The sequence below is a fragment of the Stenella coeruleoalba genome, assembly GCF_951394435.1.
Source record: "Stenella coeruleoalba genome assembly, chromosome: 11".
NCBI classification, from domain to species: Eukaryota; Metazoa; Chordata; class Mammalia; order Artiodactyla; family Delphinidae; genus Stenella; species Stenella coeruleoalba.
In genome coordinates, this window is record NC_137157.1 from 6,081,874 (window position 1) to 6,105,001 (window position 23,128).

The window sequence follows — 23,128 nt, forward strand, 5'->3', positions numbered from 1 at the left end:
AGCTCAGGACCGGGGGCCAGGGGGAAGGGGTGGGGCAGGGCAGCTTCTGTAAGAAGCAGGCGAGTGCTGGGGGGAAAGGGCAGTGGGCCAGGAATCAGGCTCTGCGGGCCATGGACTTGCTGGGGGACCTTGGGAAACTCCCTACCTCTCTGTGCCTCAGTTTCCCCATCGTCTGTGACATAGGGATGGGATTTGACCAATGGTTTTGAGATTTCATGGGGTTTTGTTTCCAGCAGCAGAACCATTTGTTTCCAGCAGAATCATACGGTGGTCACACTACTCTGCTGAAATGGGAGGCAGGACTGGCAGGGATGAGAGCCCTGCGCTCCATGGAGCCCCTCCCTACTTCTGCAGGGTCCCTGGGGCCAGGAGCACTGTTTGGAACCCCTGTTTGGCCTGGCTGCTGTGTCAGAGCCCTCCTCCCTCCAACATCTTGCGATTCGATGACTTGGTGGCCTGGAGTGTCCTCAGGGACAATGGCCAAGCTCCTCGCCCCTACCAGCTGCAGTCCCTGTCTACTTCTTTCTCAGAACTGTAATCTCCAGCATGGCAGACAGCTTGCGTTTCCCTAAATGGTACCCCGCTCTCCTGCTCTGGCGTATCCGTACACCTGCTCTTCCTTCTGCCCGAATCACCCCTCTCCGTGCTCTTCATTAGTGCTTTTTCTTTGGCTGACGCCCTACTTTTGTCACGACTCAGCTCGGGCATCAGCCCCTCCAGAAAGCTTTCCCTGAGTTGCATACCCTTCCCCTGGGGGCCTACAGCCCCCTCAGGCTGCCCTCTGCCTCAGCACTGAGCTCCTAGCTTGTCCCTGGACACCAGGGGCGGGTCTCTGCTGCCCCGGGAGGTCCCGGAGAGCCCTGCCTCAGAGTGACTTAGCCCTGCGTTCCTGGGCCCAGTGCAGGCTGCTTGGTGTGATGGCGGGATGGGTGGTTGGCCGGTGAAGCGGGCAGAAGGTTGGATTCTGACTCTCCAGGAGAGCGCGGTTTGACAGTGGGGCGTGCACAAGCCTGGCACGGGGGCAGAGCTTCAGCGCTCTCAGAACTTCTGAGATCTGCGTGGCGGTAGCAGGGGCGGGCAGTGGGGGGCTCTTAGCAGCCCACGTGACTGCAGCCCCCCGTGGCTGGCTGAGCTTAGGACTCCCCTGTCCCTGTCCTCACGTCCAGGCCCAGCTCCTTCTAGCCTCTGCTGTAGATGAGGGGAGAGCAGGGACTTGGAAGCAGACGCATCAGCCTTGGCTCCCAGCTCCCTTCCTAGCCGTGCTTCGGGGCCAGCACTTCACTGTTCTTACCCCAAAAAGAGGAGTGATGATGTTCCTGGGAGGGAGCTGGAGGCATCAGGCAAGGTGGTCCGTGTGGCGGCAGGGAGGCACCCAGCGGGCGTCAGGAGCCTCCCCTTCCTGCTCTCCCTTTGGTTGCATGTTCAGGTCAGAGACCACATCACAATACGAGGCGGCCCTTCCCACTGGTAGGACTGTGTTGAAATGTGCCGTCAGTCGCCCTGTGGCAGCCTCACCTTTGAATAGGTCTCAGTTTGGTGACCTGGGGAAGAAGTCCTGCTCTGTCCCAGGGCAGAGAATGCCAAGTCCATAAACAGCAAAGAAAAACACCCAGTTGCAGAGCACAGGCCAGGCGAGCAGACACGTTCCTTCATCTTTGTTTGCAGTTCGTATGCCAAGGGCTGGGTCAGAACTCAGAGAAATAAACAGAAAATAAGTGTCTTGTGAAGGCTCTTTAAAAATACTTCACCACCAAAACATATGCCCGAAAGCAGCACTGAACCGTGTGCCTACAAAGGGGCATTGTCGACGAATACGTGTGCCCCAGCGTGCCCAGTGCGGTCCTTCCTCTGCCAGTAACCTTGCTGACTTCGGAGCAGTCTGTGCCCTGGCTGGTGGTGGGGTCACCCCGGACGTCGGCCGGGCCTGGCTGCCTCTGCACAGATGCTGCAGCGACCGTCCTTCCCCACCGCCGACAGGCTGTTTATAGTGGCCATTCGCCACCCCCACGCCTCGCCTGCTCCAGCCCCCTCCCTGGATCTGCCTCATCCCAACCACATGCAGCTGGAAATAGACGGGCGGGCAGTGAGGGCTTGCACCCGGCTGGCACTCCTTGTTTGTTGGAAGTAGGTGGCCATGGTGGCAGCCTCCCAGCTGCTTGGTATGGGGTCTTTTTTTTGTTTTGGTTTGGTTTGGGGTTTTTTGTGTTTTTTTTTTTTTGCGGTACGCAGGCCTCTCACTGTTGTGGCCTCTCCCGTTGTGGAGCACAGGCTCCGGACGCGCAGGCTCAGCGGCCATGGCTCACGGGCCCAGCCGCTCCGCGGCATGTGGGATCTTCCCGGACCAGGGCACGAACCCGTGTCCCCTGCATCAGCAGGCAGACTCCCAACCACTGCGCCACCAGGGAAGCCCGGTCTGGGGTCTTTAGTAACCCCTCAGGTGTTACCTTAATGGTGGGAGAGGATCCCACAGGCCGACTTGCCCTGCCCTGGCTTACGTGCTGGCCGCCAAGGGGTCAGATGCCAGTGAAGTCGTCTGGATGAGCCTTGGTGGAGGCCTCTCTGAGTGGGATCCTCCTGGGGCCCCTCTTGCCATTGGAGGAGTCTGGGGTCCTCAGCCTGGCAGCTGGCTTCTCGGGCTCTGGGCTCCGCCTGCCACTCCAGCCTTGCCTTCTCTCCCTGTGAATACGAAGCCTGTCCCCCTGCGCTCTTGCTTCCTCCCACCTGGAGAACGTCTTCCCTTGCCTGTCCCGAGTGCTCTAGTCCATCCTTCTGCACCTCTTCCCCGGCCTTCCCGGCAGCCTGACTGGGTCCCACCCCCGCCCTTGGACCGACCAGAGTCACGGTGCTCGTCACGCAGAGTTGAAAAGGTCTGTTTACTTATCCATCTTCCACAAGTGTAATAATCACACAGAAACACTCAGAGAAATCGATAGAAAAGACAGAAAATAATCCCCCCATTAGCTCGCCACCACAACAGGTCAACAGCCTTCGTGTCCTCGTGTTCTTGTCCGATGCCATCTGTGTGTAGAGCTGACTATATGGTTATGATCGTGCACTGGTGTTTGTACGCCGCTTCCCCCCGCCCCAGGAGACTTTTTTCCCTCTTGGTGTGTAATCACGTGGCTGGGGTGTGGGACTGGAGTCAAGAGTCCAGGATGTGGAGGGCCTGGCGGCCTGTAGGCGCTGAGTGAGAGCTTCTGGTGCTGTGGCTGTCCGGATGGGAGAAAGGGTCTGTAACCTCTGGGTCAGCAGCTGACCCCCTGAGTGCCCGTATCTGCCAGGTCAGGGGGTCCAGAGATGACTTAGCTGTGCCTGGCACTCTCAGGGAGTTCTAGGCTCTGTGCAGAAGTACTCCCAGAGCGGCATCCTTGTTGTGATGAACACTGCACCGAGTCCTGGGGGGAGGGGGGGAGGGAGGGGGGCCATCTCACCCTGCCAGCAGTAAGTGAAAGGTCACCAGGTGGGGGCAGAGGTGGGGTGAGGGCAGCAGGGAACAGCCGACGCAAAGCCTAGAGGTGAAAAGCCTCGGTCGGGTGGGAGAGTGGGCTCGGGCGTGGACAGTGGTGTGGGAGATGGAAAAGCCTCGGTCGGGTGGGAGCGTGGGCTCGGGCGTGGACAGTGGTGTGGGAGATGGAAAAGCCTCGGTCGGGTGGGAGCGTGGGCTCGGGCGTGGACAGTGGTGTGGGCGGTGGTGGCCTGCCAGCAGAGCCACGCGTGCCCATTGCTCTCTGAGCCTGAGATCTGGAGATTGAAACCTGCAGATGTAGGAGCGCCAGGGAATCACCTCTGGCTGCATCTTAGGCACGTCAGGTGCGAGCCTGGTTCCTAGCCCCTCCTTCGACAGCCACCAGGGCCCTACGTGCTACTCCAGCTTCACCAAACCCGTGCACGCGCGCACACACACACACACACACACACACACACACACACACACACGGCAGGCATCCCACGCCCAGACACACCTCTCCCCGCGCTGGTCCTCGTGCAGTTTAGGGAGAGGCTCCCCTGCCTGTCAGCTTGGTTCCCGATCCCTGGTCTTACCTGGTCTTACCACTTCTCTCCCCCTGGTCGGGCGGCTCCCTGAGGGCAGGCCTTGGCCTCATGCCCACTGCCTATCCCCTGCCTTGTTGAGTGAGTGAATGAATGGACAGGCACACGTGGCTAATCCCAGTTCTCTCGGGGAAGACGTGGGCATTAGAGAGATGACTTCAGATGAGACGGCTGCTCGTGCAGATACACTCTAGGGCGGGGAAGTCAGCAAACCGTGTGCAGAGTCACAGGGGTCTGACGGGGAGGGATGAGAAATAAAAAAGCTTGTGGCCTTTGCCCCGGAATACCACTTCTGGGAATCCATCTGGAGGAAACATCCCGAAAATTAAAAGGTCTACGGCTACCCAGACATGTCCCTCGCAGGGGAGTTTACTAATGGGGTGGAAGAGAGACAGCGCACCGAGGTGGGGGGGGGTCCCTTACGGCCTGGACCGTGGCAGGTGAGAAGGGCGGCCAGGACTGAGCCCCAGCGTGACAAGGGCACTAACTCAGCTTTCAGTGAAGAAGGGTGGGACGGTCACGTACAGACTGATCTGTTAGCACTAGCAGAAACTCAGGACGTGAAAAAAGGCCGAAGTACAATATGTTCATGATTGGGGTTGTAGCTAGAGTGTAAATTTGTTGATCTTTTGTTTTCCGCTGTTTTTCAAAATTCCTTGTGAACTCAAATTTTGGAATAATAAAAGTCTTATTGGACAAGTGATAGGGACCCACGCTAAGTTCTCGAGGGCAGGAATGCTATGGAAAGGTCATGTCACAACCTGGGCTGGAAAGGGGCGGGGTAGGGTGGGGCCAGCCATGGGGAGGCACACGGTCCTTCCGGGGCTTCAGCCAGCCCGGTGCTGCCTTTTCCACGAAGCTCCCTGGTGCCCACGTCAGCCTCCACCTCTGCCCTCTTCCAGCCCCTCTGCCTGCTACTTTCTTGAACGTGTCAACTCTATTGGCATAAAATCATTTTGCAGTCTTGCTGTGGCTGCCTGACCTACCCAGTGCCTGACAATGAGGGACTGCTGAGCGTGGGAAGAGCAGGCCGCCTCGCAGACAGCCAGGTGAAGGAGCCATGGCAGGCTGGGGCGGGAGCCCTGCCACTCACGGAGAGCTCCCAGAGCCACCAGTGGAGGCCACTGGCAGGAAGGAGGACGGGAACGGGCCTCCAGGAAGCACCCACAGTAGCCTGATAAGTGGAAAGGCCCGGATTTTATCCTCAGCAGCTTTGGAAGCTGGAAGGAAATGCTGAGTTTCATTGGGAAGATGTGATGCTTGAAGGTATTCAGAATTCCAGGCAGAACCAGTGGTGAGAAATTTGTGCTGGTAGCAAGGCATTCGACCTGGCCAGAGTCAGGCGTGATGGACCAGCCAGAGGACCTGTGTCCATCGGGGCGGCACGGGGGGCTCCTGGGCCCATCTTGATTCTGTGGCGTTTTTCCCAAGGCAATGGGAAAGACGTACCCTCTGCCTGCCCCATCCACAGGCCCGCGGAGGTCATCACAGCCAGCTGGGCCTGTTTCATTTCTGAGGATGTTCTCTAAGAATCCTGGCAGAGCATTTCCCCTTCTTTTCTTAGAGCGTCTTGCTTTGGTTCCAGGGTTTGGTTGGTTGGTTGGCTTTTGTCCCCTTCCCTCTTTCCAGTCCTGCATTCTTATCCCCATCAAAAGAAATTTTTAAAAACTCCAGTGCCTCCCATAGGTGTCCAACCAGGATCGTGTTTACAGCTGTGCTGTCAGAGGCCCGAGGGCGGGCGGACAAAAGCGTCCTGTTCCCGTGCTGGCTCCGTCACCCACACGCTGGTGACCGAGGGCAGGCCGCTCACTGCTTGGCGCCCCTGGTTATAACGCTGCTGCTGCTGCCCCGGGCTGAGGCCGAATGGGACGCTGTAATGAGCGTGCCTGCACAGCAGGGGCTCCAGGAACGGGGGTTCCCTTCCATCTGCTGCAGCCTCCTCTCCTGCCCATGCTAGAGAGATTAAAGGAGGAGCTGGTCTTGCCATAGACAAAGGGCAATGAAGAGGCATTCAGCAGGGCATTCCACTGCCTTCAAACCCCTGCCCCCTCCACCCGCCCCTGAAGCACTACCCGGTCAGAATGGCTTTTCTTCAGCTGAAGACTTTGGTCCTCATACTGGTGAAAGCGCCCACAAAGCAGGAAGACACTTTGGGCTGTGCTGACTGACCAGGAGCCCCACGTGGCTCCGTTCGTTCACTGAGCCCCAAAGCTCACGGGCTGGCAGTGTTTGAGGGCATCTGTTCCCGCTCCACCCTGATCCTGCCACGAGCTGCCCACAGGCGGGGCTGTGCCCACCGCCACGATGGGGCTCACTGCTGGGCGAGGCTGAGGCAGGCAGGCCCACGAGCACAGCTCTTCTCCTACCAGCTCTCACTCTACGCCCCAAGGACCCACCAGCCGGCACTCAGTGCCATCAGTCATCTAGAGCTGCCTCACTGGGCAGCCCCTCCAGGGCCACACAGCCCATCCCTGATGGGACAGGCCTGCAGCCAGGGCCTCGGGGCCAGAGCTGCCTCTCCCAGCCAGTTCTCGGTCAGTCACTCGGTCCGCAAACACGGATCATGTGCCCCGTGCGCTGTTTAAAACCCTGAGGTACAGCCACACTCAAGATGTCCCTGTTCTCAAAGACTCTGTATTCCCCGGGGAGACAGAAACAGTCACAAAGCAGACACCGTGCGTGGACGTGCCCGGTGACTAGCAGGTGTTCTGGCTGAAGCCGCTGTGGGGTGCGCTGCCGTTTGCCGAGATGCAGGAGGCTGGGGGTGGGACCGCGCTGTGCTTTGTTCTGCTCTGTTTTCTGCTGTGGGAAGTGGAGTTAGGAGTTCGCCGTGGGCCGTGTTCGGTTTGTCCTGCCTGTTGGACAACCAAGTACAGGCGCTGATCTCTGAGTCTGGAGGATGGTGGAGCAGGCAGGCCTAGAGGTTTGGGCAGTGTTGGCACGTTAAGTGGCTGGAAAAGCCATGGGACAGGGTGACATCTTCCAGGAACGGAGCCCAAGAGGAGCCCAGGCCTTGTGGATGTGGCCCCCATAGGTGCACTGACCTCCTGGGGCCTGGGGCCACCCAAGGCTCCTTTAAAGGAGGGATTGTCCATGAAGTCGGAAAAAGCGATCCCACAAGGGTCTAGTATCGAGAATTATATATCTTATATAGAACTCTTACAACTCAACAGTGAAAAGGCAAACAACCCCTTTTAAAAGTGGGCAGGAGATTTGAATAGGCATCTCTCCACTGTTAAGCAGCTGGTAGGCGTGTTCCCCCAAGAAGGGCGACTCAGGCGGTGAGCAGGCCAGAACCTACGTCAGGAGGGAGAAACTCCAGGAGCTGAGGCTGCTCTGCTGGGAGGCCGGAAGGCCGAGGCAAGACTGACCTGCCGTCTAAATAAATCAATTCAAAAAAAAAAAAAGACTGAGCGCTCCCTTCGGATGCGCTTTGTTGTCAGTTTTCCAACTTGGGGGGGACTTTGCCATCCCCCAGAGGGTATTCCCGCCTGTGACCCCTGGAGCACTCGTGCTGGCTTTGCTCAACAGTTGTTAACGTGTCGGTGGCCTGCGTGCGCCAGACACTGTGCTAAGTGCTTTACCTCCGTTATCTTCTTAATTCCCAAAACAACTCCAGTTACTGTTATCCCTGTTTTATAGGGAAGGAAACCAGGGCCCAGAATGGTTAAGCACCGTGCCGAAGGCCACACAGCAAGTGACTTACTGAATCTTGTACCCCAGCTGGTGTGACCTGGGGGCCAAGAGCCAGGACCCGCGGGTAGTGGTTGCACGGGGACACCATGTAGGTTATTATAAGGTGGAGCGGCCGTCAGCTGGAGTTAGGCAGCAAACTCCTGGTCCTTCGATGTTCGTTGCTGCTCAGCCGTCACTGGGAGACCACAGGCAGCAGCTGGGATTGAAGGTGAGACCCAGATGAGGGATGCAGTGACCAGACCCCACAGGCCAGCACAGCAGTCTCAACAGAGCTCTGGCCCGCCCTGCGCTGGCTCCTTGCGTCTGGGTGTGAGCAATGGGCTTGCTGGTCTGGAAAGCTGACCCCACCAGTCATGTGCCTCATCTCCCAGCGCTGAGCCGGGACAGGCCCAGCCCAAGGGGCTCGGCATCAGAGCAGGGCTACGGCAGGAGACCCTGTGTCTCCCACACACAGCCGACCTGCTGGGGGGCCAGGAGCCCCAGAGAAGGCCCCAGCGGATGCCCAGACCAGGAGGTAGGTGGGTCCCAGGAGACTCAAGTCACACCTCCTGCCTGCCGTGCCAGCACCTCTGACAGCTCGGGGAGCGCCCTGGATCTGGGAGAACCCAGGCCCCAAAGCTCTAAGACCCATATGTATTTCACCCGAAATCTAATCCATCTGGTTCTCATTTATTTACACTTAACCCATCAAATGCAATTTTGCAAGAGCCGCTCGATGGCCAAGGGGACTTTCCGCCTAAGCCTCCCTTCTGAAAGGAGCCTCAGGAGGGGGAGGGCTGGGGCCTCAGCCCCCGGGGGCCAGGAGGGCGTTCTCAGGGTTGGAGGTTGAGTTCGGTTTCTGAGATGGGCCAGTGCCTCTGCCTCTGTTCCCGGACCCGTGCTGGGAGCTGGGGTGCTGGGGCCGGGCACAGGGCCTGACACACAGTAGGCTCTTGGCAGCCAGGAGAACATGGGTGGGGTTCAGGCAGAACACAGAGTCTCTGTTTCAAATTGTGAGGCGTTCGTGGGAAGCACAAAGCAACCAAAGCTGTATCCAGACGTAATTTTTAGTTGTTATAAATAGCTGCAAACCTGGATTCTGGGCCCAAAATAGGACAGACAGTCAGCTATTAATAAAAACAAACACCGGCACCTTGGGCCAAGAAGCAGACCTCCTGGGCAAACCACAGGCCTGCCTGCAGAGGCCTTTCAGAAGCAGGCCGACCCGCGGCCCGTCGGTGCCGGCTCTGGGATGCCTTCTTGCTGGAAAACAGCCTCGTCCGTCCCACACACGGGCCCATCCCAGATAGGACCCTTCAGCAGCTGGCGGGAGTGGAGGCGGCCTTCTCCCTGTGAGTGGTGGGCACTGAACAGAAGTGGGCAGAAACCACAGCTGAGGTCCGTCTCTCCCGACCCCGGTGCCCGGACCTATGCTCGTGCAGGGCAGAGTGAGGCAGGGGGCACCTGACCCCAGACCCCTTGTTTGGACTTGATCTTTAGTGCCGGGGTGCTGTGTCTTGTTCCGACTAGAGTCGTCACAGTGGGCCCTGGGATTGCGAGGGAGAGACGAGAGGCCGGGCGATCCAGGAGCGTGTGGACGCCTGTAGGGAGAGGCTGAGGCCCAAGGCAAGGCTGTGCCCTGGGAGTAGAGGCAGGACAGACGGGCAAGGCGGAGAGGGAGAGTCACCAGGCTTGGTGACTGCTTGGGTGTGGGGCAAGCCCCCGGAGGGAGGGGGCTTCTTGGGCCAGGGTGGCTGGGAGGGGGGCGGGCAGAGCCAGAACGAGGCCCCTCTTTGGCCCTCCTGGGCGCCCTTGTCCCCCTCCCTCCCTCCCTCCCACCTTCCGTGTCCTCACTGTGCACCCGGCGTGGGGCCTCGGGCTGGGGAGCAGCCTCCCAGGAGCCCAGGCCATATGTCTTCACCCCAGACCACATGGGACGATCTGTTGCAGAGGGTGTCCCCAGCGCCACCAGCTGGGGCCCCCAAGGCAGCGACTGGCTGCCGTTCAGCTTCCTCCCCCTGCCAGCACCCTGGCCTGCCACCAGCACCCCGACCCAGAAGGGCGGGGGCTCCAGCAGTCCCGGACGCAGCTGAAGACAGGTCTGTGGGAGACGTGGAAGGGAGAACGTTCTCCCGGGGAGGCTGCAGGCTGGGACCTTCCCAGAGGGTGACCTGGCTGGACCAGGCAGCCCACGATGAGCTCTGTGCCAGACCCTCACAGCGCTGGAGCCTTTGGGGTCCTTTCTCCACACTCTGTCCATCTCTTCTGCTGCCCGTTAAAAGGGTTTCCCGAGAGGAGCCTCCTAGAGTCTGCCCCAGAACCCCCGGGGCCTCCTCTCTGCTTTGTAGCCAAGTCCCTGTGCCGAGGAGCTCCCTGCCTTTTGGGAACGTTCAGCTGTGGTGATAAATAATGACGAAGGACCACGAGCTGCCAGCAAGATTCAGAGGTGGAGCGCTCCCCCGTCCCGTCCCACCCAGAGCTCGCTCAGGGAGCGTGGATCGTGGATCAGAAACAGGCTCAGCCTCCACCCGAGGCCTTGGTGGTTGGTGACACTCTGTCTTCCCCAGGGACTGTCCCCTCTGCCAGCAGGACTGGTGGGAGGGGGCCAGGAGGACCCAGACAGGACTGGCTTTGCGAGAGCCCTGGGGGAATCTTCTTGAGGAGGGATGTGCAGGCCACAGAGCTTCCAGAACTCCTCTCCTGCCCAAGTAGCTGCAGCCCTTCCCCACCTGTGCCCCGCTCCGCACCTTCCACGAGACTTTGCTTCCGCATCTCTCACTTCTTGTTCTCCAGCCTCGGCTCCCATCACTTCCTCCACAAAGCCTCCGCCTCCACGCTTGGGTCCCACACGCCGCCGGCGGCTCGCCGAGCAGGGGCTTAACCAGTGGTATCACTTCGGGGAGTGGAGCACGTAGCAGGTACTCAGTGTCTGTGGAGGGAATGAGCAAAAGTGCTTCCAGTGGATTTCAAAGGCAAGAAGAACTTCTGCCTGGACCAGGAGGGAGAGGGCGTCCCAGGGAGAGGTGCACATGTGCGCGTGAAGGCATGTGTGATTGACGGGAGGGTTTCAGAGAACAGCGGGTGTCGGTGGGGCGGGCGGAGAGGTGGGCAGGCTATGGAGAGCCGTGAATGAGCCCCTCGGCCTGCCCAGAAGGAACCGCAACGGCGCCCTGCTCCAGGGGACTGGCCTTGTATGGTAGAGCTCCCTGTCACTGGTGTGTGCAGCACATGTGTGCCCTTCAGTCTATCCCGCTCACTCCTGAGCACCCACTCAGCCCGACCCTCTGCTGGGTGCAGGGATGTGCAGGAGACTCTGGGCTGACAACAGCCCAGAGCAGAGACAGCATGGCCAAGCCCGAGGTCCGGGGCAGAGGAAGAAGGTTGTGAACAAAGGTCTGCTTGGTCTGGGAGCCAGCGGTCAGCAAATTCTGCCCGGCACCAGGAAGACTTTGGAGAGGAGGGAGCTCTTGCCCTGGGTTTTAGAGACGTGAGCACGTGGGCCGGGGGACGATTGTAAGAACAGATACCCAGGGAGCTTACACTCGCCTCGAAGCATCCTCACTCAGAGAAGCACGTCATGGAAGAGTAGAGTAAGGGCTTTGGGTCCAGTCTCGCTGGGCTTCCCATCCCCCTCCACCGGTTCTAGAGCACTGGGCAAGTCTCTTCCCCTCTCAGCTTCTCATGTGAGAATTGGCTTGATAAGAATAATGCCCCCTGTGTGGAGCTGTTGTGCAGACGTATTAAGACAGTGCCTGAGCTCCCCAGCCGGGCCCTGGCCAGCAGTGAGAGCTATTATTTATGATGACGAGGCTGCCAGCCCCACCAGTCAACGTGAATACTCATGTAGGAGGTGGGGGGCTCCCACATAGGGGCCCAGCAGAGCATGGAGCAGTCAGTTCCCCAGGAGAGAAGGAAGAGGACCGCGTGTATCTCAAGCACTCCAGGAGGGCTTCCTGGAGGACACAGTCTGGGTCCTTCCTGTGGACGAGACCTGGGCACCCTCCACGGGCCAAGAGGCCGGGGGCGGAACTCAGGTTGCCCGACTCCCAGATGTAGGCTGTCTCCTTGCCACGGGGCACCTCGTATACCAGAATGTGCCAAGTCCGTGGGGACCAAGGAGCCGTGTGCGCCGGGCTTGCCCCAGTCAGGAGGGCCAAGGAGCTAATTGTTTCCCACAGTGCCTGCCGGGCCTGCTCCGGGCCTCCAGGGGAACCCAGTCTGTCCTAGGCCAGCGGGCAGGCATCTCAAGGACCCAACTGCTTCCGTTGGTACCGTTCAGACCTCACCGTGGGTCCCATGTGGAGGGCTGGGGACGCAGGGGTGTGAGGGGTATGAGGCCAGTTCTCAGCCAGTCTCTAGAGAAGGTGGTGATGACTGCAGGCTACCCAAAGGAATTCTGAGACTGATTTCCTGCCCAGCTTGGGGGAGGCCTGTGTTTGGGCCACAGTGGAAAAAGGGTGCAGAGCGGGCAGCCCCCTCTTCCCTCCTGCTTAATCTTAGGGCTTTATCGTTTGGGAGCGAGGGTGCGGGGTGAGGGGTGGGGGGAGAATGTTTACATGGCTTCGCATTTGTTTCAAATTATTCGTCAGCGCTGGAGTCATTGTTCCCCGCTAGTGTAAACAGTGGCAAGGCCCAGCCACCCTGCCAGCTCGCTGAGGCTTTGTAGGTGTGTGACGTCAGTGCCCTTTGGTTCCTAGCTTCCAGTGAGGTGACGGGGTGGGCCAGGCCAGATGGGGGAACCAGGGAGTTCACTGATGATGGGGTGGAAGTAGTGTTTCCACACTATGAATTCAGTGTTTGAGGGCCTGTATCTGTGGCTTGTTTTACCAATTGAACCTTTGCGAGGGCTGGGGAAGCCGAGGTACAGAGCAAAGGACCTGAGAGCCATGGGAAGAACCTCAAAGAGCGTGACTCAGTCCGCACACGTCCCGGGAGCGGCTCCCCGTGTTCAAATCTTATCCTTACGTGTGTGCCGGCACGCGGGCCTCGGAGCCTCTGGCGGGTGTTATTGGGACAGAAACGGGGCTGAGCCGGTATGCCGGGACTCTCCTTAGTTACTCATGCAGGCTGGCCCCAGCTTCGTGTTTGCAGATACTTTCAAGCTGACACCCAGCTTGAGTTCGTTTCAAGAGCAGCCGGTTCTTCATCACCTTAGTCTGAACGCACTTGCTGGTGTGGCCAGCTTAGCAGGGGCTCCAGAGGCGCGTGCTCAGGAGCTGGACAGCAGGTCTGAGCCCTGCCTCTGCTCCAAGCAGCTCTGTGGCTTTGCCCAGGTGACTTCAACTCTCAGTGCCTCAGTGTCTTCATCTGTAAAATGGAGTCGGTAACGCGGCCTATCACTCAGTGTTGCCGCAGGGATCGGGCGTGTGGGTGGAGTGAGGCCCTGTGCCTGACACACGACGAGCGCTCCAGGAAGGTTAGCTTTATGTTATTAATAGGATGAACAGGACACAGTGCCTGGCTCAGAGCTGTTCATGGTCTGGTGCAGGCGGGGGCAGACCCCCAGAGGCAGACGCTGCTGGGGTGTGGAGGGGAGATGCCCCCAGCAAAGGTGACCCTGGCACTGGGCCTTTAGGGAACCATCAGTAAGACTCGTTGAGTGTAGAAAGGTCTTCCGAAAAATCCCTCTCTATCCTTCCCAGCTTCCCGCGGAACCCCCTGTCAGTCTCCTCTCAGCAAGAGCCACCTTTACCGTTTTAGCTCTAATTGTTGGTGGCTTTTATAGTTCAGAGCTCTGCCTCCGTCCTGGCTGCCACAGGGCTGACATTTGAGCTTGCAGGAGAATAATGACCTGCCTCGCCGTCAGCCTCAAAGGCAGCAGTGTGGTCTCATGGGTGGGGAAGTGGTCCGTTGTCCCTGAGCCGAAGTAGGACCCAGCTGACATAGCGCCAGCACTGAGTCCTCCCCGGGTTCAGTGCAGGTCAGTCTGCCTGAGTCTGTACCTTTTCACATCCTTTTGGTGCCAGTACTTAAAGGTGGTTGTGTTAAAAAGAACTGTTTAGGGGGCTTCCCCGGTGGCGCAGTGGTTGAGAGTCCGCCTGCCGATGCAGGGGACACGGGTTCGTGCCCCGGTCCGGGAGGATCCCACATGCCGCGGAGCGACTGGGCCCGTGAGCCATGGCCGCTGAGCCTGCGCGTCCGGAGCCTGTGCTCCGCAGCAGGAGAGGCCACAACGGTGAGAGGCCCGCGTACCGCCAAAAAAAAAAAAAAAAAAAGAACTGTTTAAAAAGTTCAGTGCCAAAGCTAGTGAGTGTGTGTGTGTGCACGGCCGTGTGTTGGGGGTCGTGGGATTGGCTCAAAGCAGCCGGTAGCTCACGTTGCCTTTGTGGTTTCATATATTTGCCTATTAAAATGACAATACAGACACGGCACATTAAGGTTTAAGAAGCCGTTCTTTCATTAAACAAGCTGACAGTGTAGGGGGTTATGACTTGGGTAATTGAAACATGCTGTTCTGTTCAAGACCAGAACTTCATAAAGGCTCCTTTCAGCCAATAGCACCCTTTGTGCCAGCAGCCTCTGGTCAAAACTGAGTGTCGGCCCCGAGGTCTGTCTCTCCCGGAGAGTGGGAAAGACCGCTCAGCAGCTCCCCGTAGCAGTCTCGGCAGCCAGAGGTCAGGGCCTTTTAAAAACCTCCCCTTCTCGGGGCTTTTGAAATCAGTTTTCGAGGCAGAAAGCAGGCTGCCCTGGCCTCCAGCCTCTCCCTTGCCGCAAGGTCTGTACTGCGGGTTGCAGATCGGAGGTGTGACTGAAGAAAGGGGACGGTGGGATTGGGTTCGCGACGCTCTTCGAGCCGGGCGTAGATGGTGTTAGTTGCAGGTCTTCCTGGAGAGGGAGGGTTAGGTGACATCAATGAGAGCCCAGGTTTGGGAGGCGGACCACCAGGCTCGATTCCTGCCTCTGTGGGACCTTGGATAAGTAACTTGGCCTCTCTGTACCTCAGTTTACTCATCTGTAAAATAGACCCAGACCTAGATCTGATGTATAGGGTTTCTGTGAAAATTAAAGGTGTTAACGCAGGTAAGACGCTTAGAGTAGCGCTGGCCACCCAGGAAAGCCAGGGCCAGCCAGCACTGCAGCCTTTGTAAGTGTCTACCTCAGTGGAGTAACTCCATGAAGTACTGTTGGAGGGTACCACCGTGGGGTACCACCGAGCGGTACCTCTGTGGTATCGCTCTGCAGCCAGGAGAGCTGATGGCATCCGTGTCCTTCCAGGTGACCACGCCTCACTTGTAGCTCCAGGTGTGATCTCTCTTGTCCCCTTCTCTTCCTTTTCTCACAGATGTGGACGAGTGTCAGGACAACAACGGCGGCTGCCAGCAGATCTGTGTCAACGCCATGGGCAGCTACGAGTGTCAGTGCCACAGCGGCTTCTTCCTCAGCGACAACCAGCACACCTGCATCCACCGCTCCAACGGTGCGTACTGGCTCGCGCTGCCCCGTCACGCCCCCTCCCCTGTGGAAACAGGTGGCCTCTGGGAAGCCCCTCTCCGCATCTTGATCCTGGGGGCCTCAGGGTCAAGGCAGGGAACTCTGGTGCGGGCCTGCATGTTGTGTGCTTCTGGTGTCGGTTCTGCAGGGACACCTCCCAGCTCCCGCCCTCTGCCCCTACAGCAGGGCTGTCGGTGTTTCTGGTGTTCTTACGTGGGGACGAGATGGGGCCGCAGATGGGCAGATGTGTCCGGAGAAGCTATTTTCCGTTCTGGGCTGGGGGCTGGATGTGGCTAGGAAGAGTGGGGCCCCATTCCCGACGGTCCCCTTTCCCTGAGGGGGGCTCGAGGTCTGACCGGGCCGAGGGCTCGTTTCTCAGTCTCTTGCGTGTTCACTGGGTCACCAGCCAGCAGAGGGCCTTTGGGGTCAGGAGCCGGCTGCTCTCTGTAGGCCGGGTGGGATGGCAGGCCAGCTCGGGGCAGTGCAGAGGGTCAGAGGAGGAAGACTCCAGCCAACTGGAGTGCCTGGGGAGCCTGGGGACAGCCCCAGGCTGGGACAGAGCCTGGCCTCCAGCTGAGCCCAGCAAATGAAGGCCCTTGGTGTCAGGGCAGTGGTGGTCAGTTTGGGCCCAAAGCAGCAGGGCTGTGAAATGGGACAGCTGGCCTGAAGCCAGGACCCATGTGGCTTCCAGGCAGAGGAAGCAGCCTTCTGGAAGGCGTGGAGGCACATCCTGGCTAAGATAATGGCAAAGCCCAGAATCTCCAGGCGGGCTGTGTGCTGCAGCAGAGCGGCTGTGCCCTCCTGCGGCCGGCTGTGCTGTACCTTCAAGAGAGCAGATGCGGAAGGAGGACCAGGCAGCCCCACGGTTCCAGCCTCAGCCCCTCGCCGTTCGCTGACCCTAGACAAGGAGGAGGTGCTGGAGGGGCCCTGTAGGGCCTCATCTCTGGTCTGTGGCACGGTTCCCACTGAGAGGCAGGGAATAAAAAGGGCGGGCGCTGGGCTCCGGGTCCGACAGGGTGTGAATCCAGCTCCGCCACTCCCTAGCTGGGAGCCCTTCCTCAGGCGGCTCTGCAGCTCCGAACCTCAACTTCCTCATCTGCAAAACGGGGCCGTGGTGTTGACCCGGCAGGGTCTTTGGAGGATAGGACCAGATCCTGGGAGTAAAGTGCTGGCGTGCGCTAAAGCTAACAGAGGCTGTGAGGTGAGACTTGGGGGCCCTGGGCATGATCTTTATTTGAAAACAGTTCCTGAGATAGAAAAGCAAAAAACATTTAAGAAGTACAAATCCCAGGGTAATTAAGCAGAACTACTCTACTGGACTCCTTAGAATTCTTAGCGTTTGTTTAGGCGGTTTCCTCAAAGACAAGACAGCCCGATAATCCCCATCCCTGCCGGGTCCCCAGAAGGACGGAAAGGCCGAGCTCCGAGGTCCCTGGGCACCTGCTCCGGGCGCGTTGGCCAGACGTCCACGGCACTGTAGAAGACCTCCCAGCTGTGGGGCTGTGGGGTCGAGCTGCCCAAAGCAAGGACCCTGGCTCCACACTGAGTTTTATAAAAAGCAGATTTATGAGGAAGAGTGTGAGCGTTGGGGGTGGGACAGGAGTCCTGCTCTCATCGGGGAGAGGGGTTTACCGGGCGGCGGCTGCTCTGAGCGAGCTGTAACGTCCCCGACGCCGGGACGGCCGGAGCCCCTGTCAGCCGGGCTGTGTGTGCCCTGTTCCCTTGAAGAGCAGCTTTCCCGCGAGCAGGGCTCCAGGTGGAGCTGTGCCCCCCGTTGAAAAGAGGGTGAGCGGGAAGGGGGAAAGAGCGTGATGCAAGACAGTGGCCGGTGTGGAACCAGGTCCTGGTTTGGCCTGTGAGCATGCGTTGTTCTAAGGACGTTACAAAGCAAACCTCAGCATCGGCCGGCGGTGGGGGGCACGATGATGGGGGGACAGCGACAGTGGCTGCTGTGAGGACACACGCTTACTCTGAGCTGGGCCCTCACAGCAGCCTGGCGAGGCCGGGGTGTTATGACCCTGCAACAGGTGAGGACCCTGCCCAGTCAAGTTAGGGGACCTGCCCGAGGTCATACCTTAGGGACACGGCAGTCAGGATTCCAGCCCAGGTCGCTAGCTGTGACATGATGAGGCTGGTAAGGAAAGAAACCAGGGAGAGGAACAGACAGAAATAGGCAGGCGCTGAAGGCCTCTTTGAGGAAGCCACGTGTGAGCTGAAATGGAACGAGGAGGGAGAGCAACTGTGAGGCCAGGTGGGGTGTGTGTAAAGGCCCCGAGGTGGGAATGGACCAGACTCCCGGGAAACGCAGAATGAAGGGCAGGATGGTGGGCACGGTGATCCCAGGATGAGGGGAGCTTGGCAGGGGCCAGACCATGAGGCTGGTGGAATGTGGGCGGGAGTTTGGATTTCATGCGGGGAGCAGCCATGGGAAGCTGGGTAAGCAGAGGCGGGGAAATGATGCTGGAGGGGAAGGGCGGGGGACGTCTAGGGAAACCAGATGCTTCAGGGGCTGGGCCTCAAACTAATCGTGCAGTGGAGCCTGGAGTCTACGTGCCTCACCCCACCCAAAGGCCTGGGTGGCCAGATCTGGATTTATAGGTGAAGCCAGGAATCTAGATGTAACCAGAATACAGGTTTGGGGGACTAACCCCAATCTACATTAACTGACGTATTGGTTAAAGAAGAGTCCCTTTTCTCATTAGGACTTTTGTGTCAGTCTCCTAATTTTTAAATCTGGGCAATGAATCAATCTGAAAAACAGGAGGCAACTTCTTGGATACCCGCTGAAGGACCAGCGGCAGCATTTCCAGGGCTCCCGAAGGCTCTGTGGAAGGTCCCAAGAGGACAGGACAAGTGCGCAGGACGTTGGCCAGCCGCTCGGTCGTGCCTGTGGGTGGGGACGGGCCTGGGTGCCTGGCCACGCGGCTCCCTCCTGAGCCTCTGTTGGTTGTCAGGACAGTTGCTCATCGTGATTGCGTGCTACCTTCAGTGACGATTGTTAGAGCTCAGAAGAGCACGTTCACGGTGCTGAGACCCAGCTTGTTTTGTACCTAAGTGGCCTCTGTTCCCCAGATCAGATTCCTCATGTCACCTGACTCTTCCTAATGCCTGTCAGCCCCTTGGAGCCTCCCCTGAGCTGGGTTTGATTAGAGGGGACCAGACACGTGAGCAGGGTCTGCTCCAGGCTCCCGGCCGAGAAACAAGGCCACGGGGCTCAGACCTTCTGAGCGGCCCCACCTCCCAGGCGATGACACAAACCCTGGCCGGAGGCGTGTGGATCTGGCCAGGCTGGGGTTGTGGGTTTTAGGTTCTCAGCCGTTCTCACCTCCACTGGTCACATGGCCTCTGCAGTTACTCCTGCCTCTCTGGGTCTCCTTGTCTATAAATTGGGACCAGCAATCCCTCCCAGGCAAGTGAGGGCTCCGTTAGGGGAAATGCTTTGAAGGGGTCAAGTGCGGTGCCCGCCCTAGGAGTGGCAACTCACATAGACAGCTTCTTTAGGCCTTTAGAACTCATGCTTGATTTGGGGACACAGGCTGTTCCTCTCTCCCAGCTCTGGGTGGGAGGGGACCCACAGCTGTTGAGAGCTGTGGCCTGTCTCTGCTCAGCACTTCGCTGAGCTGGTTCTGGCTCCATCACAGCCCACACTCACTTCCCACTCAGCCTCTGGTCCAGCAAGCCGTTAAGTCCCTCTTCCACCCCACAGCCTGGGGGAAGCCGGGCCAGGCCACTCCCAGCCTCCGCCTCTCCATTGTAATCATGCTCCCAGGGGGCCTCCCCGGTCCCAGAGTACCCAGAGTAGACGGGCCACCAAGCGGCTAGCACGTTCGAGCTCCCTCCCTCTCCCGTGCCTGCTCTTTTTTTAAAAAGACTTATGTCGTATCTATGCTCCAAGAAGGTGTTGACTCCTGGATGAACTTTTCCCTTTCCTTCCAGTGACGAATCCTTTCTTTCAGTCTGAGCAAACTTGATTTAGGGAGACGAAGGAGCTCCAACAGCTCTGACGAGCTGTGCGATGGCAGGTCACTCTTCCATTCGTTCATGTGCCAGGTGCTGGCTGGTCCCCAGGATCCCCGTGTGGGCAAAAGCAGGCATGATCCCTGTGAAGCTTTGCATCCAGAAAGGGGATGAAATGCTAAATAAGGACCCTAGGAGTTACCTTGTGATAGTGAGCTGAGAAAACCACTCTGGAGGGAGGGACCTAGGGGCTCCAGTGTGGCCGTCTGAACAGCAGAGACAGTAGTGAGAATGGTCTCCTGGCCGGCCTGGTGGAGGATTGCTCTCTCCCTGGCACTGATCCTGGGCCACCACTGTTGCCGATGGTAGTGGGTTTGAGACACGTGTGCCCTCTCCCCGACGCAGGAAGCTGTCCTGCACGGCCGGGCTCTGAAGCCTCACCAGGTGCCTGCAGTGGTCCAATCTGTGGTGGTGGTGGAAGGCCCCAGAGTGAGAGGAAGTGTCACATCGTCCCCACAGCTGTAGGCAGCAAGACAGGCTGGCAGGGGCACTTAAGGGGCTGTACCTGTCAAAGTTCATCCCCGAGGGCCCTTTGGCACAGAGGGGACCTGTCATCTCTGTGTTATGCCGTGACTAGGAGCACAGGTTCCAGGGCCCCACAGCCTAGGCTGGAATCCCAGCTCCAGCACCTGTCAGCTGTGTGACCTTGAGCAAGTCACTTAACCTCTCTGTGCCTGGTCTGTACAATGGGGATAGTCAAAGTCCCTACTTCATAGAGTTAAAAAGATACTGAAAAGAAAGTCTCAATAGATGTGGGCTCTTATTATCGTTATTTATCACAGATGAGGAAACAGGCCCCGAGAGGGCAGGGCCTCACCCCCTCTGGGCCAGTTTCCCGAGCCAGCAGCAGAGTCGGGGCCTGGGTGCACGCTGAGCAAGGCTCTGCTGCGTGCTGGCTGCTGGCTGAAGCCTGAGCGTCAGCCGAGGGTGAAGAGGCGATCAGGAGTCAGGCCTCCTCCTCAAGGAACTCCCTTCCGAGGGGTGAGCCGGCGGCCCTCGCACCTGGCTTCGTCTGTGCTCAGGGCAGGACATGCCCATCAAGACAGCCGTGCATCCAGCACTAGCTCGCTCGCTGCTTGACCCGCCCAGGGCTGCAGAGGTCAGACCAGCCCCTGCCCCCCGGGAGCGTCCAGCCCCGTCCTCCCTGTGGAGGTCTGAGCAGCGCGCCAGGCCCCTGCTAGGCACGGGCAGTCGGGAACCCAGACATAAAGAGGACATCGGGGCTCTGTCTGCCCCTGCTGCTCCCCGGGCCACCCTGTCTACTGACTGGTGCCCCACTCAGCCCTGGTGAGAGCGCCCAGTCACTGCACAGCCTGTCCTGAGCCGGCCCAGGAATCACTGTCAGGCTCTGCCTCGTCTGTGCTCAGAGGACTGCCTGTCTCCCACCCCCCACCGTTGCTGGCCACCGAAGGCAGTTTTCTACCTGCCGCCTGCGTCCCTGCAGCCTGGGAGCTCCCTGTGGGCGGGGACCGTGTTCCCCACCCCTCTGTGTCCTGTGCTGCCGTGGGGCCCATGGCAAAGGCCTGAGGGAGGAAGGAGAGTGACGCTCGGTTCTGGGCGGCTCCCTGGGCCCGGACGCTCCACATCCTCGGGTCGTGCAGATAGGTTCCTGGTCAGCACGTGCTGGTGGACGCTGTGGTCTGCCCAGGCTCTGGACCCAGTGGTAGGGGCCCAGAGGCTCTGAGAGGCCATTGCACAGTTGACTGCACGCCGGAGCCCTGCCGTGCTGCCTCCTTTCCCACGTTGGAGGCACTGGAACTGGCCACGGGGCAGCTGAGCACCCGTGTCCCTGCAAGGCTGAGGCCCGTGCAGAGCGGACGCCAGGCTGGCATTCTCTCAGCAGGGGCGTCACGGGTTTACCTGAGTGCGTTTCATGTTCTGTTTAATATCCTTCTGAGCCTGTATAAATGCACATATAAACATGGGTAGGAAACGGCACTGCCCGCCCACCACCGGCATTCCTGGTGACACTCAGGGCCGCGTTTTCACAAAGCTTAAGGTTTGGCATCAGGGGTAATCGTGGCTCCAGCCAAAATCAGAGGTGGGAGCCAGGAATAGGCAGTCTTGGCTTCTTCTGCATTCGGCGATGACGGTGACGGTGAGAGCCGCACGTCCTGGGGGCTTCCTGCATGCCAGTCACTGTGACGGGCACTTGTCACGCACTCGCGTGTTGCATCCTTACAGACTAAGGAACCGAGGCACGGAGAGGATAGGAAACTCGCCCAAGGATGCAGCCAGGGGCACGGCAGGACCCCGTGCTCTGGCGGGCCGGCCTCTGAGCCTGGGCAGCCTGTGTGGAGGGTTCCGATGAGGCTTGCGGCCGGCCCAGGCAGGGTGAGGCCTGCGAGAAGCAGAGACGTTTCTCCAGCGTGAGCATCCCAGGTACCAAGTGTGCCTCTTCAAGCACCAGGAGTTCAAAAACATTGCGTAGTGGAGGCCTCCTGAGGTGGCCCACCCAATCCCGTCTCTCTTCAGAGGGACAGCCTAAGTTGGCCTGGCCTCTTTTCCCTACAATTCACAATTTTTGCTACAAACTCAGTGACTGAGACGGCCACTCCTCTGAAGGCCAGAGAATGCCTGTTAATGTCTGTCGCCGTGCTGAGTGGCCCAGCTTCTGGGCTGGAGGTAGCTCTTCTGATACTGCCGTTCCGCACCCCTGTCTGTAGGGAGTCTTGATGTGAAGCCAGCAGCCCTGGGTCCACACAGAGGCGGAGACTGTGTGAGCCTGAGGGCTCCTGGCTTCTGCCACAGCTGTTTGCTCACAGGAGCCGTTTTCACCTGTTTCCGAGTTTGCAGGTATACTCTGGGAGCTCTCTGAGAGCTCATCCTTTTGTGTATGAGACGCCTACGTGAAGTATTTTTAGGATCTGTTCATTTTGTCTGTAAGTTTGTACCCAACTGTAGCTAGACACCAAACAATAGGGTTGGAAGTTTGAAACTTTTTATTTTGAAGTAATTGTAGAGTCCTAAGGAAATGCAAAAATAGTAAGGCAAGATCCCACATACCCTTCCCTCAGTTCCCCCCGACGGTCACATCTCACATCACTAGAGAACAGTATCGAGTCCAGGAAGCTGCGTTAGTACGGTGTGAGAGTCTGGTTCTCGGCCACTTTATTGCACGTGGCTCTGTGTAACCGCCTCGGCAGCCAGCAATTAGCATTTTAATAATAATTGAGTAGCTGATACTCGTCCAGGCACGTTGTGAGCACTTTGCCTGTCTTAACCAGGGGGCTATGTAAGTTAACGTTCAAACCAGTACACTTCTGAGAGTGAAAGGAGGCGCTATTAATTGTGACAGGGCAGCAGGTATACACTGGGACTGTCCCACGCAGACCAAGGCATATTGTCACGCTAAAATTACCTCATTCATAACCCCTGGAGCCCTGCGGGGTAGGTACTATTACTTCCCACGTGCAGATGGCAAATAACAAGGCAGGTCATGCGCCCGGGGTCACGTGGATCCTAGGAGTAGTACCAGGACTGGCACCTAGGCAGTGTGGGTTCAAATCATGACCACCTTCTGTGGCTGCCTCCCAGTGTTTAAAGAGACTACAACTATCCCGTGGTTCACCCCTTCTTTGGTCAGGCATGGAAACTGGGTTCTAAAGAGAAGAGGGACCTCCTCACCCAGTGCGCCGGTCAACCTGGATTGGGGCTGTGATGCTCACGTCTGCGCCCAGGGCGTGGCGTGGTGTGGCGTGGCGTGGCGTGGCATGGCGTCACGTACTGGGTGGTCAGTTCGGGCCCTGGGCCACAGTGCTGAGGGGCTCGGCCAGCAGCCCGTTAAGGTCACGGGGAACTTAGCTCTGCCTGAGGGCTGGGAGCCTGGGGGAGGTGGAGAGGGATCGAAGAAGCCCCTGAGGGTGGGTGGCCTCAGAAGGAGCTGAAGAGTGGAGAGCGGGCGGCACGGCCGGGGGCTTTTGGGGGATTGCGCGGCGGTGATGGGAAGGAGAGG

General features: G+C 58.8%; 1 protein-coding gene across 2 annotated transcripts in view; it reads left to right on the forward strand.

Annotated features, from left to right (window-relative positions):
• The window catches only part of SCUBE1 (signal peptide, CUB domain and EGF like domain containing 1), a 127,108-nt gene that overhangs the window by 32,218 nt on the left and 71,762 nt on the right, over positions 1-23,128 (forward strand). For both annotated transcript variants that reach the window (XM_079938557.1, XM_079938558.1), the window contains exon 4: positions 15,008-15,142. In XM_079938557.1, coding sequence (XP_079794683.1) covers positions 15,008-15,142 — 135 coding nt within the window. The remainder of the gene's footprint in view (positions 1-15,007; positions 15,143-23,128) is intronic.